The following is a 13,989-nucleotide window of genomic DNA, read 5'->3' as shown; positions in this document are numbered from 1 at the left end:
GGGGGGATCGCGCTTCTAATTATGTTTTATGGTAATTGTGTGTTGGTTTTGTGTAAGTCGCCCTGAACCGGCCTTGGCTGGGAGGGTGGGAAGAAAAATCAAAGGAAGGAAGGAAGGAAGGAAGGAAGGAAGGAAGGAAGGAAGGAGAGATTGGATTTATACCCTGCCCTTCACTACCAAAAGGTGTCTCAGAGCGGCTTACAAGAAAGAAAGAGAGAAAGAAAGAAAGAGAGAAAGAGATATTGGATTTATACCCCGCCCTTCACTACCCAAGGGAGTCTCAGAGCAGCTTACAATCTCCTTTCCCTCCCCCTCCCCACAACAGACACCCTGTGAGGTAGGTGGGGCTGAGAGAGCTCTTGACAGACATGGCTCTTTTTCAAGGACAGCTCTTATCAGAACAACGGCTTGCCCAAGGTCATCCAGCCAGGTGCAAGTGGAGTAGTGGCAGAGGTCCCTCAGTGGCTCAAGAGACTGTCCCGGGGGGGGGGGGACTGACCTCTGGAGACCAGTGCCAATTCTGGGAGCTCTCCAGGCAGCCCCTGGAGGTTGGCAACTCTTAGGGGGAACCTGAGGAGGGTCTTCAGCAGAGTCGAACGCCACCGAGTCCGCCTTCTGAAGCTGCCAATTCCTGCATGGGAATTGATCTCTGTAGTCTGGAGATCACAGTCACAGTTCCCGATCTCCAGGCTCCTGCCTGGAGGTTGGCAACCCTCGGCCCAGAGCTGAAACCCAGCGGCAAGGGCCGCACTGCAGAGGTTGCCCTGTTCAGACCGCCCTGGGATCAGCAACGATGGTGGGGCTCCACTCAAGCCTGGCTCAAGGTCCCGCTCCGCCGCTGGGGCGCTGCATAACCTTTCCCACGCAAAAACGTTCCCTTGAGCTACAGAGCAGAGCGCTTCTGTTGTAAACAAGCGGAAGCCGGTGGCCTCCCCCGGGGAAGGTGGTTAGCCGGTCCCTTGGCTCTCCCACGCGCACGCCAGCAACGAAAATGCAACTAAGTTGGCAGGAAGGCCGCCCCTTTAGACAGCTGCCAAGGGCTTGCGTCGTGGGTCAGGGGAGGAGACTGGCGCTATGCTCGCTCCAGCATGCAGCGTCAGAAGTGGATGATGCAAGAACAGAGCAAGCCACAGGTCCTCCCGCACATGCTCGGACTTGGGGAGGGGGGGGGGCGAGCCCGCTGCCTGCCACAACTCTACGCCAGAGGCCTTGGAGAAACGACAGCTGAGGGGTGACACGATCGAGGTTTATAAGATTATGCATGGGATAGAGCAGGTCGAAAAAGAAGTCCTTTTCTCCCTTTCTCACCATACAAGAACTCCTCGTGGGCACTCCATGAAATTGCTGAGCGGTTGGGTTAGAACGGACAAAAGGAAGTCCTTCTTCACCCAAAGAGTGATTGACACATGGAATTCTCTGCCACAGGAGGGGGTGGCAGCTACAAGCATGGACGGCTTCAAGAGGGAACTGGATAAACATGGAGCAGAGGTCCCTCAGTGGCTCTTAGCCACAAGGTATAGATAGGAACCTCCTGCCAACCTGGCATTTCCAAAGCAAGAAATTGCAAGTAGATAAATAGGTACCACTTTGGTGGGAAGGTAACAGCGTTCCGTGCGCCTTGGTGTTTAGTCATGCCGGCCACATGACCACGGAAATGTCTTCGGACAGTGCTGGCTCTTCGGCTTTGAAACGGAGATGAGCACCGCAACCCTAGAGTCGGATTGGACTGGGTTTCGAGCAAGAGAACCTTTACCTATTAGGAGCTGAGGTGTCCAATAGACTCAAACCGAAAAGTACCAGTTAAAAAAAAATGCACACCCCTAGTCTCACCATCATTTTAATCAAATGGTTAGAACTCATCAGGATGCAGCTTAAAACAAATAGACTTTCCTTGCTGTATAATCACATGTATGTAAGTGCCTTATACTTTTGGTCAACAGCAATATTTGGAAGAAGCTGATTCAGTTGGGCTTCTGCTCACCTTTCAGGGACTTTCGCTGGGGGAGTGATGGGGATGACAGTGCTGATTCTGCTGGACCTCTCAGTTGTGTTCAACATCATCTTTTGATACAGGAGATAGAATTATTAAGAGGAATTATGTTAATTCTCTCTGTGTACCCGAAAAATGATTTTCTTTCCCTCTTTTGGGGATTTTGGAGCTTGTTTGAAATCAATTCCATATTTATCAAAAGAGAAATTCAAACAAAGGATAGTTCTACACAATTTTAGAATTCCGTTCTGTAGAAGTTCCTATCCTCCTGCTAGAGCTCTTTGTGTTATATAAAAACAAAAGAAAACACCAACCTTTCAAGAGCTGATGTTACCAAAAGACACGTAGGGGTATAGCAGAAAACTACAAGGAGAAATTAAATAAATTCTTCTTTTGAAAAAGAAAAATGAATTAGAGGAATGAATGGCTAGAACTTTAAAAAGTGACTGTCAGAAAAAGAAATTCCACTTCCCAGAATAATGCTAATGGGAGGTGGGTACACCACTTTGCAGTGCTCCAGTTCTTCTGGGATTGTAGAACCCTCTGTGTTGTGGTGGGAGACTACAGTTTCTCATGTCACAGGTCTGACTCCCATGCTGTTCAACTCGATGCTCTGTATTCTTGGTGCTTGGGGGGGGCAACAGTGGGAGGGCTTCTAGTGTCCTGGCCCCACTGCTGGACCTCCTGATGGCCCCTGGTGTTTTTGGCCACTTTGTGACAGAGTGTTGGACTGGATGGGCCATTGGCCTGATCCAACATCCAGCCTCTAATTCCAGAGGGCATACTCAATGGGGATGGGAAAGTATTCTGTACATGCTCAGTGGCCCTCATTTTCTAGCCAAAGTTGCATCTCCCAGCCTTAGGAACCTTTCGAATCATTGATCTCTATAAGAAATGGGATTGGTGCCTTAATATTGTACGTTACTGTGTGTCTTTCGGTGAATGGAGCTGATACACCAACCCTGGGGTCACACCCTATTGCTCCAAACAACTTTCCTAACAATTTTAAACTTCTTGAAAGTGCTGATGTTTATTCAAAACGAGTGCAATTAAATCCGGAAACCTCATCTCGGAATTCATAATTTGGACTCTGGATCTCGTACTTTGGACCGAGAGCGGATCTATTTGAGTATCGCATTACCCTTACAGCATTAGAACATTCCAGTTGTTGACTTGCCATCTACTTGTGAGTCACTGGTTTACTGTTTGTAAACTCATGAGTTGGATGGCTGTTACTTTACTTCTCTGTTGTGATTATTTGGAATAGGTTTTGTATTAGACGAATAGTTTTGTTTAAGAAATAACCACATTAATATTGAAATAATCACACTTTTCCTGCCAACCTAGCAGTTCGAAAGCAAGAAAATGCAAGTAGATAAATAGGTACCACTTTGGTGGGAAGGTGACAGCGTTCCGTGCGCCTTGGTGTTTAGTCATGCCGGCCACATGACCACGGAAATGTCTTCGGACAGCGCTGGCTCTTCGGCTTGGAAACGGAGATGAGCACCGCATCCCTAGAGTCGGATACGACTGGCTTTCGAGCAAGGGAACCTTTACCTTTAATCACACTTTATTGAAGAAAAAATATTTGTTGTTTTCAGGGCTTTCTTCCAGAGTCCTATTTCCGATATTTCTCTGCATATTTCCCAGAGGCCATTTCAACACCCGCCCTGACTTGGAAGCCCAAGCCAGCCTGATCTTGTCATATCTCAGAAGCTCAGCAGGGTCGGCCCTGGTTAATACTTGGATGGGCGACGACCTCCAGGGTTGCTACGCAGAGGCTGGCAATGGCAAACCACCTGTGTTTGTCTCCGCCCTGACCAAGATCTCATCAGATCTTGGAAGCTAAGCCCGATCTCATTAGATCTTGGAAGCCAAGCGGGGTCTGCCCTGCTTAGGACTTGGATGAAAGATCACCAAGGACCTCCAGGGTTGCTACGCAGAGGCAGGCAATGGCAAACCACCACAGTGTCTCTTGCCTTGCAAATCCTATGGGGTCGCCATAACTTTTCCCTACTACCACCACTACCATTCAACACCCAAAATGAGTCGGGCTCAGCTACAGCGAACAGAAGCTTACACTAAATTCGGAATAAAATGAAAGGTAAAGGTAAAGGTTCCCTTGCTCGAAAGCCAGTCGAATCCGACTCTAGGGTATCAGATCTTGGAAGCTAAGCCCGATCTCATTAGATCTTGGAAGCCAAGCGGGGTCTGCCCTGCTTAGGACTTGGATGAAAGATCACCAAGGACGTCCAGGGTTGCTACGCAGAGGCAGGCAATGGCAAACCACCACTCAGTGTCTCTTGCCTTGCAAACCCTATGAGGTCACCATAACTTTCCCCCACTACCATTCAACACCCAAAATGAGTCAGGCTCAGCTACAGCGAACAGAAGCTTACGCTAAATTCGGAATAAAATGGAAGGTAAAAGGTAAAGGTAAAGGTCCCCTTGCTTGAAAGCCAGTCGAATCCGACTCTAGGGTTGCGGTGCTCATCTCCGTTTCAAAGCCGAAGAGCCAGCGCTGTCCGAAGACGTTTCGGTGGTCATGTGGCCGGCATGACTAAACACCAAGGCGCACGGAACGCTGTCATCTTCCCACCAAAGTGGTCCCTATTTATCTACTTGCAATTTCTTGCTTTCGAACTGCTAGGTTGGCAGGAGCTGGAACCAGAGACGGGAGCTCACTCCGTCATGCGGCAACCCGGGTCTCGAACTGCTGAACTACCGACCTTCCACAGCCTGCAGTTCAGCGTCTTAACCACTTGAGCCACCACAGCTCCAAAATGGAAGGGGGAAGGTCTAATTTTGGTTTTGATCTCGATCCCAAAAGCGCTCTGGTCTGTCCCCAACGAACAGGGACAACCTTGACCTGAACTGACCTCTGACAGTAAAAAGAAGACTGCATTCACGTCATGCCTTTTCCTAAATGCTCAAAGGGCACGGATGCATTATTTCCATAATCCTAGCAACAGTCCTTCGAGGCAGGTCACTGCTTTATTATACCGAGGCTTCATTCCCATTATCCTAGCAACAGTCCTGCAAGGTATGTTGTTGTTGTATTATGGACGGATGCCGAACGGACGTGGAGAAAACGGCTTGTCTGAAGCCTTTTGGTGAGTTCCTCGCAGACGTGGACTCGAACCAGGGACTTCCAAGTTCACAGTCCAGTTCTGGGAGTCAGAACTAAAGAGTTAAGACACACAAAAAAGCGTCTGTTTGGACTCCCTCCCTGCAAATTGCTTCTCCCCGCCCCCATTGTTAAAGATACATGTCTGGAGCTAAACGTCTCTGAAATTCCATGGCCAATGTTCCCTCTAAGCTGTGGAGTCTTGTGAGCAAAAATTCTACTTTGTGAGCTGCTGGCATTAAAGCTCTTAGCAAGCGATTCAGCTATTGCATAAATTAGTTGGCTCTGGAGCCACATCCCTCCTGAGCAAAGACCAGAATGTGTGAGCCGGAGGCTAAAAAACTGTGAGCTAGCTCACACTAACTCAGCTTAGGGGGAACACTGCGAGACACAGGTTCAAATCCTCACTCTGCCACCTCCAGAGAGCCAGTTTGGTGTAGCGGTGAAGTGCGTGGACTCTAATCTGGGAGAACCGGGTTTGATTTCCCCCACTCCTCCACTTGCTCCCGCTGGATGACCTTGGGCAAGCCACAGTTCTGATAAGAGCTGTTCTTGGAAAAGAGCAGTTTCTGTCAGAGCTCTCTCGGCCCCCCTACCTCACAGGGTGTCTGTTGTGGAGAGGGGAAGGGGAAAGGAGTTTGTAAGCCGCTCTGAGACACCTTCGGGTAGTGAAGGGCGGGGTATACATCCAATCTCTTCTCTTCTTCTTATTCAGGCTGGGAAGTACCCAGAGATTTTGGGGGTAAGAGACCGGGGATGGTGGGATTTAAGGAGGGGACTTATTAGGGTACGATGTTACACAGTCCGCCCTCCAAAGCGGCCATGTTCACCAGGCAAACCGATCTCTGTCGTCTGGGGGATCTCCAGGCCCCACCTGGAGGCTGGCAACCATAGCCATCACAGCCTCTCACCACATCCTCGCCTCAGCCGAGTTGTTGTGAGGCAAAAACCAAAGAAGAGTAGGCTGCCTCAGGGCCTGGGAGGAATAATCTGGAATTCCTTAAGGCTCCGGATGCCGAGTTCCAAACAACACAGCCGCTGGGCTTTAAACACATCTGTTTGCCTGCACGCCTTCCCTGCTGGTACCTGACCCCTGGATCCATGATCTGGAACTGCTCAGCATGACATGTGATGACCCTAGAGGGGCCGATGGAACTGAAACGATGGGTGGTTGTTCCTCAGTAACCTTTCCCTCTCGTGCCACACTCCTCCCAAAGACTCCCCCTCCCAATTCGAACCCAAGACCCGCCACTCTCCTTAAAACATCACCTCGAGGTCAATTTAAACATTACAACCTTTCCAGGGCAGCCCCACACGTCTTCGCTCCCTGCCAAGGAAAGGCTATTTAAAAGGGGTTTCCAAACAGCAGCTGGGCTGATCGTCTATGGCGAGTCCCAAACCACCTCTAGGGGACCAAGGTATCGTTTGGTATTTGGACCTGGTCTGTTTTTTTTGTTTTCCCACAAAGGCCCACAAGGTGCCAGAAATGACTAACACAGCTAATGTGTGGGCAGGGAGACTACGACAAAAAAATGTTTGTGGGTTAGTAACCTTTGCGGCCTGAAATTGCAAGTAAAGACACCCCCCTCCCCGTCCATTACATTACACGTCCAAGACACAGATGTGTCAGTTTGGTGTAGTGGTTAAGTGTGCGGACTCTAATCTGGGAGAACCGGGTTTGATTCCCCACTCCTCCACTTGCACCTGCTGATGTGACCTTGGGTCAGTCACAAGCACTGGCACAGCTGTCCTTGAAAAAGAGCTGTTTCTCTCAGAGCTCTCTCAGCCCCACCTACTTCACAGGGTGTCTGTTGTGGGGAGGGGAAGGGAAAGGAGTTTGTAAGCCGCTCTGAGATTCCAAGTGAAGGGCGGGGTATAAATCCAATCTCTTCTTCTTCTTCGTAACAGGTGCCCCATTCCAGAGTTGCACACAATCCCCAGTTTACCATTCCAGACACAAACAGGAGTCTAGTGGTACTGTTGGGTATTACAAGTTGAAAACACTCAGTATACCTGGGGTTAACTGTTTGTTTATGTTACTCACAGGAAGTCACATGTTTCTCATGCAACCAATGTTCTTTACATGTAGGAAGCCCGGGAATTTTCTCCCTGATGTAGGGATTTGATTGGAACTAAAGTGTCAAGGTGTATTAGCATTTTATGGCTTCCCTTCCCATCTTTGGTGTTCTGAAGAAGACGAAGAAGAGTAGACATAATCTCTCTCTTCTAGTTTTGTCTTTGTAGAATAAGGAGGTAGCCGATTTAGCTCTGTTGTTATTTTCATCCCAGTTACCCTTCCCGTGCTAGAATTTAGTAAAAACTTTATACTTGAATCACACATGGACTCTCAGTCTGAATTATTTTACTCAGGCTCTGCTGGACTCTCTTATCTCTGCTAAATACCATTTTTTTTCATTATCTCACTCTCACCCAACAGGTACCCTGGGGGTGGGGGGAGAATGCTGCCTAGTCACAGTCGATTTATGACCACTCAAAGGGTTTCCAAGGCAAGAGAGGTTCAGAGGTCATTTGCCATCGCCTGCCTCTGCATAGAGACCTTGGACTTTCCCTGGGGGCCTCCCATCCAACTACTAACCAAGGCCAACCCTGCTTAGCTTCTGACAAAAATCCGGCTGGTCTGAGCCATCCAGCTGAGGGCAGACAAGCAGGTGGTTTGCCCTTGCCTCCCTCCGCGTTGCAACCCTGGGCTCCATTGATGGTCTCCCATCCAAGTACTAACCAGGACCAAGCCTGCTTAGCTTCTGTGATCTGACAAGATGGCTAGCCTGGGCCATCTAGGTCAAGGTCTTGTGGCACCTTAAGAACATCAGAGAAGCCATGTTGGGTCAGGCCATGGCCCATCCAGTCCAACACTCTGTGTCACGCAGTGGCCAAAACCCAGGGGCCATCAGGAGGTCCACCAGCGGGGCTGGAACTCCAGAAACCCTCCCACTGTTGCTCCCCAAGCACCAAGAATACAGGGCATCCCTTGCCCCAGACATAAGAACAGAAGAGAAGCCATGCTGGATCAGGCCAATGGCCCATCCAGTCCAACACTCTTGGTCACACTGTGAGCAAAACCCCTGGGGCCATCAAGAGGTCCACCAGTGGTGCTGGAACTCCAGAAACCCTCCCACTGTTGCCCCCCAAGCACCAAGAATACAGAGCATCACTACCCCCAGACATAAGAACATGAGAGAAGCCATGTTGGATCAGGCCAGTGGCCCATCCAATCCAGCACTCTGTGTCACACTGTGACCAAAAACCCTGGGGCCATCAGGAGGTCCACCAGTGGGGCTGGAACTCCAGAAACCCTCCCACTGTTGCTCCCCAAGCACCAAGAATACAGGGCATCCCTTGCCCCAGACATAAGAACAGAAGAGAAGCCATGCTGGATCAGGCCAATGGCCCATCCAGTCCAACACTCTGTGTCACACTGTGACCAAAAACCCTGGGGCCATCAGGAGGTCCACCAGTGGGGCTGGAACTCCAGAAACCCTCCCACTGTTGCTCCCCAAGCACCAAGAATACAGGGCATCCCTTGCCCCAGACATAAGAACAGAAGAGAAGCCATGCTGGATCAGGCCAATGGCCCATCCAGTCCAACACTGTGTGTCACACTGTGACCAAAAACCCAGGCGCCATCAGGAGGTCCACCAGTGGGGCCAGAACTCCAGAAGCCCTCCCACTGTTGACCCCCCCAGCACCACGAAGACAGAGCATCACTTGCTCAGACATTGTGTTCTCTATAACCCTAACCCTATACCTTGTGGCTAATATCCATCCACAGACCTCTGCTCCATATAAGAACATAAGAGAAGCCCTGTGTCACACGGTGGCCAAAACCCAGGTACCATCAGGAGGTCCACCAGCAGGGCTGGAACTCCAGAAGCCCTCCCACTGTTGCCCTCCAAGCACCAAGAAGACAGAGCGTCACTGCCCCAGACATAAGAACATCAGAGAAGCCATGCTGGATCAGGCCAATGGCCCATCCAGTCCAACACTCTGTGTCACACAGTGGCCAAAAACCAGGTGCCACTAGGAGGTCCACCAGCAGGGCTGGAACTCCAGAAGCCCTCCCACTGTTGCCCCCCCCCAGCACCACGAAGACAGAGCATCACTTGTTCAGACATTGTGTTCTCTATAACCCTAACCCTATACCTTGTGGCTAATATCCATCCACAGACCTCTGCTCCATATAAGAACATAAGAGAAGCCCTGTGTCACACGGTGGCCAAAACCCAGGTACCATCAGGAGGTCCACCAGCAGGGCCAGAACTCCAGAAGCCTTAAAGACTAACACTTTTGTTTTAATTCATGCAATTAACAATCCCAGCATGCATTTTTAGGGACCGCAGCCCACGATAGAGCATGCTGTTTTGTATTGTTTTTAAAGTCTTTACGGTGGGGCAAGACACAATTTATTTTTGTAGCCACCGTGTGCCTCAGGAATGATTTCCTTTCCATGAGTTCAGCTTCGAAGGGTGACTCGGCACATGTGAAATCAGCGCCGCAGGTCGGCCACCTCACCGGGACAACCTCTCTGTCTCACCCCCCTATCACTTCAGTCACAACCCTTTTCCAACCACGGAAGTTGGCACACTCATCTGCCAGTCATTCATTGACGAGATATTGAAGGGTGACATGAGGCCGCCTGAATCAGCCCCATTGATCATTCTTTCTCTCGCATTGATAATTCTTTCTCTCTGGACCAGCCCCCTCCCCTCCCCAATCTGTCTATCTTTAGCAATGATGCACCAGGAAGCAGGAGAAATGAGCAAGATTCAACCAATGCTCCCTCCAAGCTGCGGAGTCCTTTGAGCACAAATTCTACTTCTCTACTGGCATTAGAGTTGCCAGCGAGCGATTTGGCTACGGCATACATTAGTTTGCCCTGGAGCCGTCCTTCCTGAGCGGAGATGAAAATGTGTGAGCCGGAGGCTGAAAAAACCTCTGAGCTCGCTCACACTAACTCAGCTTAGAGGGAACACTGGACTCAACCCTCCCAAATGTGCGATCTAATCTCCCCAGAGAAAGAGGCCAGGGGGGGTTCAAACCCACCCAAAACTAACGCCTAACAACTCCCCCCCCCTCCGCAGGTTTCCAGACAGATTCCTTTTGGCTTTGCTTAGTCCCGGAAGAAAAACCACTCTGCCCATGCTCAGAGACGGCAGAAAGTGTTACCGGTGGTCATAAGGGGGGGGCTAAAATAGATTATTTGCAGTCAGAAACAACAGAGTAGGAGGCGCAGAGCAGGGGGGGTCACTGGGGGATGGGATGGAGGCAGCTGCGAAGTCCCTGCATTGCGCAGGGGGTGAGACTAGATGACCCTCGAGGTCCCTTCCGGCTGTACGTTTCTATGCGGCCCCCCCAACAATCTCTTTTCGCAGTGCTGGCCTCCGGGGGCTGATCCCTGGCCCCTGCAGCACACCGGCGCTTACAGACCCCCCCACTCCCCCGCTCGCATGCCCAGAACTCCGGTTGCACCCCCCATCCAGTGTTCCCTCTAAGCTGAGCGAGTGTGAGCCAGCTCACCGTTTTTCAGCCTCCAGCGCACAGATTTTTGTCTCCGCTCAGGAAGGGATGACTCCAGGGCCAGCTAATTGATGCAGGAGCCAAATCGCTCGCCCGCAAATTTCAGGCCAGTAGCTCACAGAGCAGAATTTTCGCTCGCGGGACTCCACCGCTTAGAGGGAACCTTGCGCCCCATCCCAGTCGCCCTACCTTTGGCGCAGGAGCCCCCGACGGCTGCCTTCCAGGGGACCCGGCGTCCTCCTGTGCGCGGAGCTTTCCTTCTCGCGGGGGGTGGGCGAGCGAGCGGCAGCCTGCAGGCAAAAGTCCAGCCGGCGTGGGGTGGGGTGGGGGGTGGGCTAGACCCCGGGTTGGGGTCTTGGCACCGATGCCAAGGAGGGTCCCACCCGCGGGCGAGGGTGGGGGAGAGCCTGCGTCTCAGGCGCAGCGGCGCTCCATGGCGAGGAGAGCTGAGCGCCTTTGTCTGGCTGGGGCGGCGCGGCGCCTCCTCCTGCCCTCGCCGTCGGGGGATGATGTAACCCCGGCCGCTCGCCTTGGCGCCGCCCCGCGCTCGCCTCCCCTCCCGCCCTCCGCCCGGCTGATGCGGCCGCCGCCGGGGATTGCACCAGGCGGGCGACCTCCCTTCCTCTCCGCCCCGTCCATGATGACACGCGCCCGCCTCGCCTGCAATCCCCCGGCCGTTGCGCCATCGCCTGCGCGGGGAGCTGGGTTGCTTGCAGCCGGATTGCGCCAGGGGCTGGGGGGGGAGAAAGCAGTCTGCACGGGTTTATTGGCAGAAGGCACTCTGCACATGCTTAGGGGGCACAGGAGAGAGCGGGCCCCGGCTCAGGCCCTGGATTTAGTGGCAGCGCCAGAGCAACCTGGGAAGGGGAGACAGACAGACAGAAAGCACTCTGCACGGGTTTATTGGTGAGAAGGCACTCTGCACATGCTTAAGGGGCACAGGAGAGAGCGGGCCCAGGCTGAGCCCCTGGACTTCGTGGCAGCGCTAGAGCAGCCTGGGAAGGGGGGGGGAGAGAGAGAGAGAACACTCTGCACGGGTTTATTGGTGAGAAGGCGCTCTGCACATGCTTAGAGGCTCAGGAGAGAGGGGGGGCCAAGCTCAGTCCCAGGACTTCGCGGCAGCGCACTGGGCCAGCCTGGGAACGGGAGAGAGAGAGACAGAAAGCACTCTGCACATGCTTAGAGGCTCAGGGGAGAGGGGAGGCCAAGCTCAGTCCCAGAACTTCGTGGCAGTGTGCTGGGCCAGCCTGGGAAGCGGAGAGAGAGACAGAAAGCACTCTCCACGGCCTTATTGGCAAGAAGGCACTCTGCACATGCTTAGAGGCTCAGGAGAGGGGGGGCAAGCTCAGTCCCAGGACTTCATGGCAGCGAGTTAGCCCAGACTGGGAAGGGGCGAGAGAGAGACAAAAAGCACTCTCCACGAGCTTATTGGCGAGAAGGCACTCTGCACATGCTTAGAGGCTCAGGGGAGAGGGGGGGCCAAGCTCAGTCCCAGGACTTCGTGGCAGATTGCTGGGCCAGCCTGGGAAGGGGAGAGAGAGAGACAGAAGGCACTCTCCACGGGCTTATTGGCGAGAAGGCACTCTGCACATGCACAGGAGAGGGGAGGCCCAAGCTCAGCCCTGGGACTTAGTGGCGCAGTCTGGGAAGGGGAGAGAGAGACAGGGAGAAAGTGCTCTGCACTGTGTTCTTGGCAGGAGAGACAGCGAGAAGGCACTCTGCACATGCTTAGAGGCGGGAGGAGAGGACTGTTTTCTTTGGAGGTCGGTTAGAGGGTGGGGCTGGGCACTTGGGGCCCCAGGTTCAAATCCCTACTCTGCCATCGAAGCCTGCTGGGTGGCCTTTGACCAGTTGTGTGCTCTCAGCCAAACCTACCTCACAGGGTTGTTGTGAGGGTAAAATGGAGGAGAGGAGAACCACGTAATCCGGTTTGGGTCCCCCATGGGGAAGAGGGCAGGGCATAAATAAAGTACGTAAATAAGTTTAAGAAATTTTGCGCGCGCACACACACCCAGCTTTCCAAAATCGTCTGGCGGCAGCTTACGAGAGCAATAAGAGGTTTTAAAAAGTAATAAAAGGATTAATAAAACTAATCTGGTGAGAACAAAGCCGTCGGGAAAGAGGTAGATAGATAGATGATAGATAGATAGATAGATAGATAGATAGATAGATGATAGATAGATAGATAGATAGATAGATAGATAGATGATAGATAGATAGATAGATAGATAGATAGATAGATAGATAGATAGATAGATAGATAGGAGGAGGTTGGATTTATACCCCACCCTTCACTTGGAGTCTCAGAGCGGCTTACAAACTCCTTTCCCTTCCCCTCCCCTCCCCACAACAGACACCCTGAGAGGTAGGTGGGGCTGAGAGAGAAAACAGCTCTGACAGAACTATGGCTTGCCCAAGGTCATCCAGCCAGGTGCAAGTGGAGGAGTTGGGAATCAAACCCGGTTCTCCCAGACTAGAGTCCACGCAATTAATCACTACACCAACCGAAGAGAGGGAGAGATAATCACAGATAAGAACATCTGAAGAGCCCTGCTGGATCAGACCCAGTGGTCCATCCAGTCACGCCTTCTTTCTCACACAGTGGGCAACCAGTTCCTCAAGTAGGTGGGTGGGTGGATGGATCTAAAAGCTGGGGCAGTGGGGAAAAGAAGCGAAAAGCCAGAGACTTCTAGATCAATGTAATCCTGATATTCGCATTTAAATTGACTGAATTACAAGCTATTACAACACTTGGAACAAAAAAAAACCCCAGGACTCAACAGGGATATCGGTCTCTTATCTCATTACATATACTAACTCATTCAGTCCTCACATATGTATTCTCAACAAGGACTATAAATCCTCTGTATTTTAGTGTTTTTCTTTTTCAGAATAGTATATTGGAATACTGAATGTAATGCCAAGAATATTGGATGTTTTGCTGACATGACCCTGCATCCACCTCAAAGAGGGCTGTTGAGTCATCTTCACACCTTGGGAGGACAGAATGGAGATTCTCGGTTTGCTTCCCACAATTAGAAAAGACACCTTTGGACATTTATCTGCTATTCAGACATATTTATTGCTTTATAGCTGTTGACCTTATAACCTTAGCTTGTTATTTTGGACTTTGCTTACCTTAAACATCATCATGTAACGTCTTAATTTCCCTGTCTATAAGTTTGAACCTTACACACCATTCCAATGTATTTGAAAAAGCGTGCTCATACCTTGAATAAACCATTGTTGGTCTTAAAGGTGCCACTGGACTCATTTTGTATTACTGCTTCAGACTAACACGGCTGTCCACCTGGATTTAAATTGACTGTTAGATTAG

General features: G+C 51.4%; 1 protein-coding gene across 1 annotated transcript in view; it reads right to left on the bottom strand.

Annotated features, from left to right (window-relative positions):
* LOC107112944 (translation initiation factor IF-2-like) overlaps nt 1–11,385 on the bottom strand; it is a gene marked incomplete at both ends in the record, with an annotated part of 12,793 nt that extends 1,408 nt beyond the window's left edge. The window contains one exon of the mRNA XM_015414154.1: nt 10,842–11,385. Within this exon, the coding sequence (XP_015269640.1) occupies nt 10,842–11,385 (544 nt within the window). The remainder of the gene's footprint in view (nt 1–10,841) is intronic.
* Between the last annotated feature and the right edge of the window lie 2,604 nt (nt 11,386–13,989).

The sequence above is a fragment of the Gekko japonicus genome, unplaced genomic scaffold (assembly GCF_001447785.1).
Source record: "Gekko japonicus isolate JY-2015 unplaced genomic scaffold, Gekko_japonicus_V1.1 scaffold6160, whole genome shotgun sequence".
Classification (NCBI taxonomy): domain Eukaryota; kingdom Metazoa; phylum Chordata; class Lepidosauria; order Squamata; family Gekkonidae; genus Gekko; species Gekko japonicus.
Note: the sequence above shows the minus strand (reverse complement) of the source record. Positions and strands in the feature narration are given on the sequence as shown.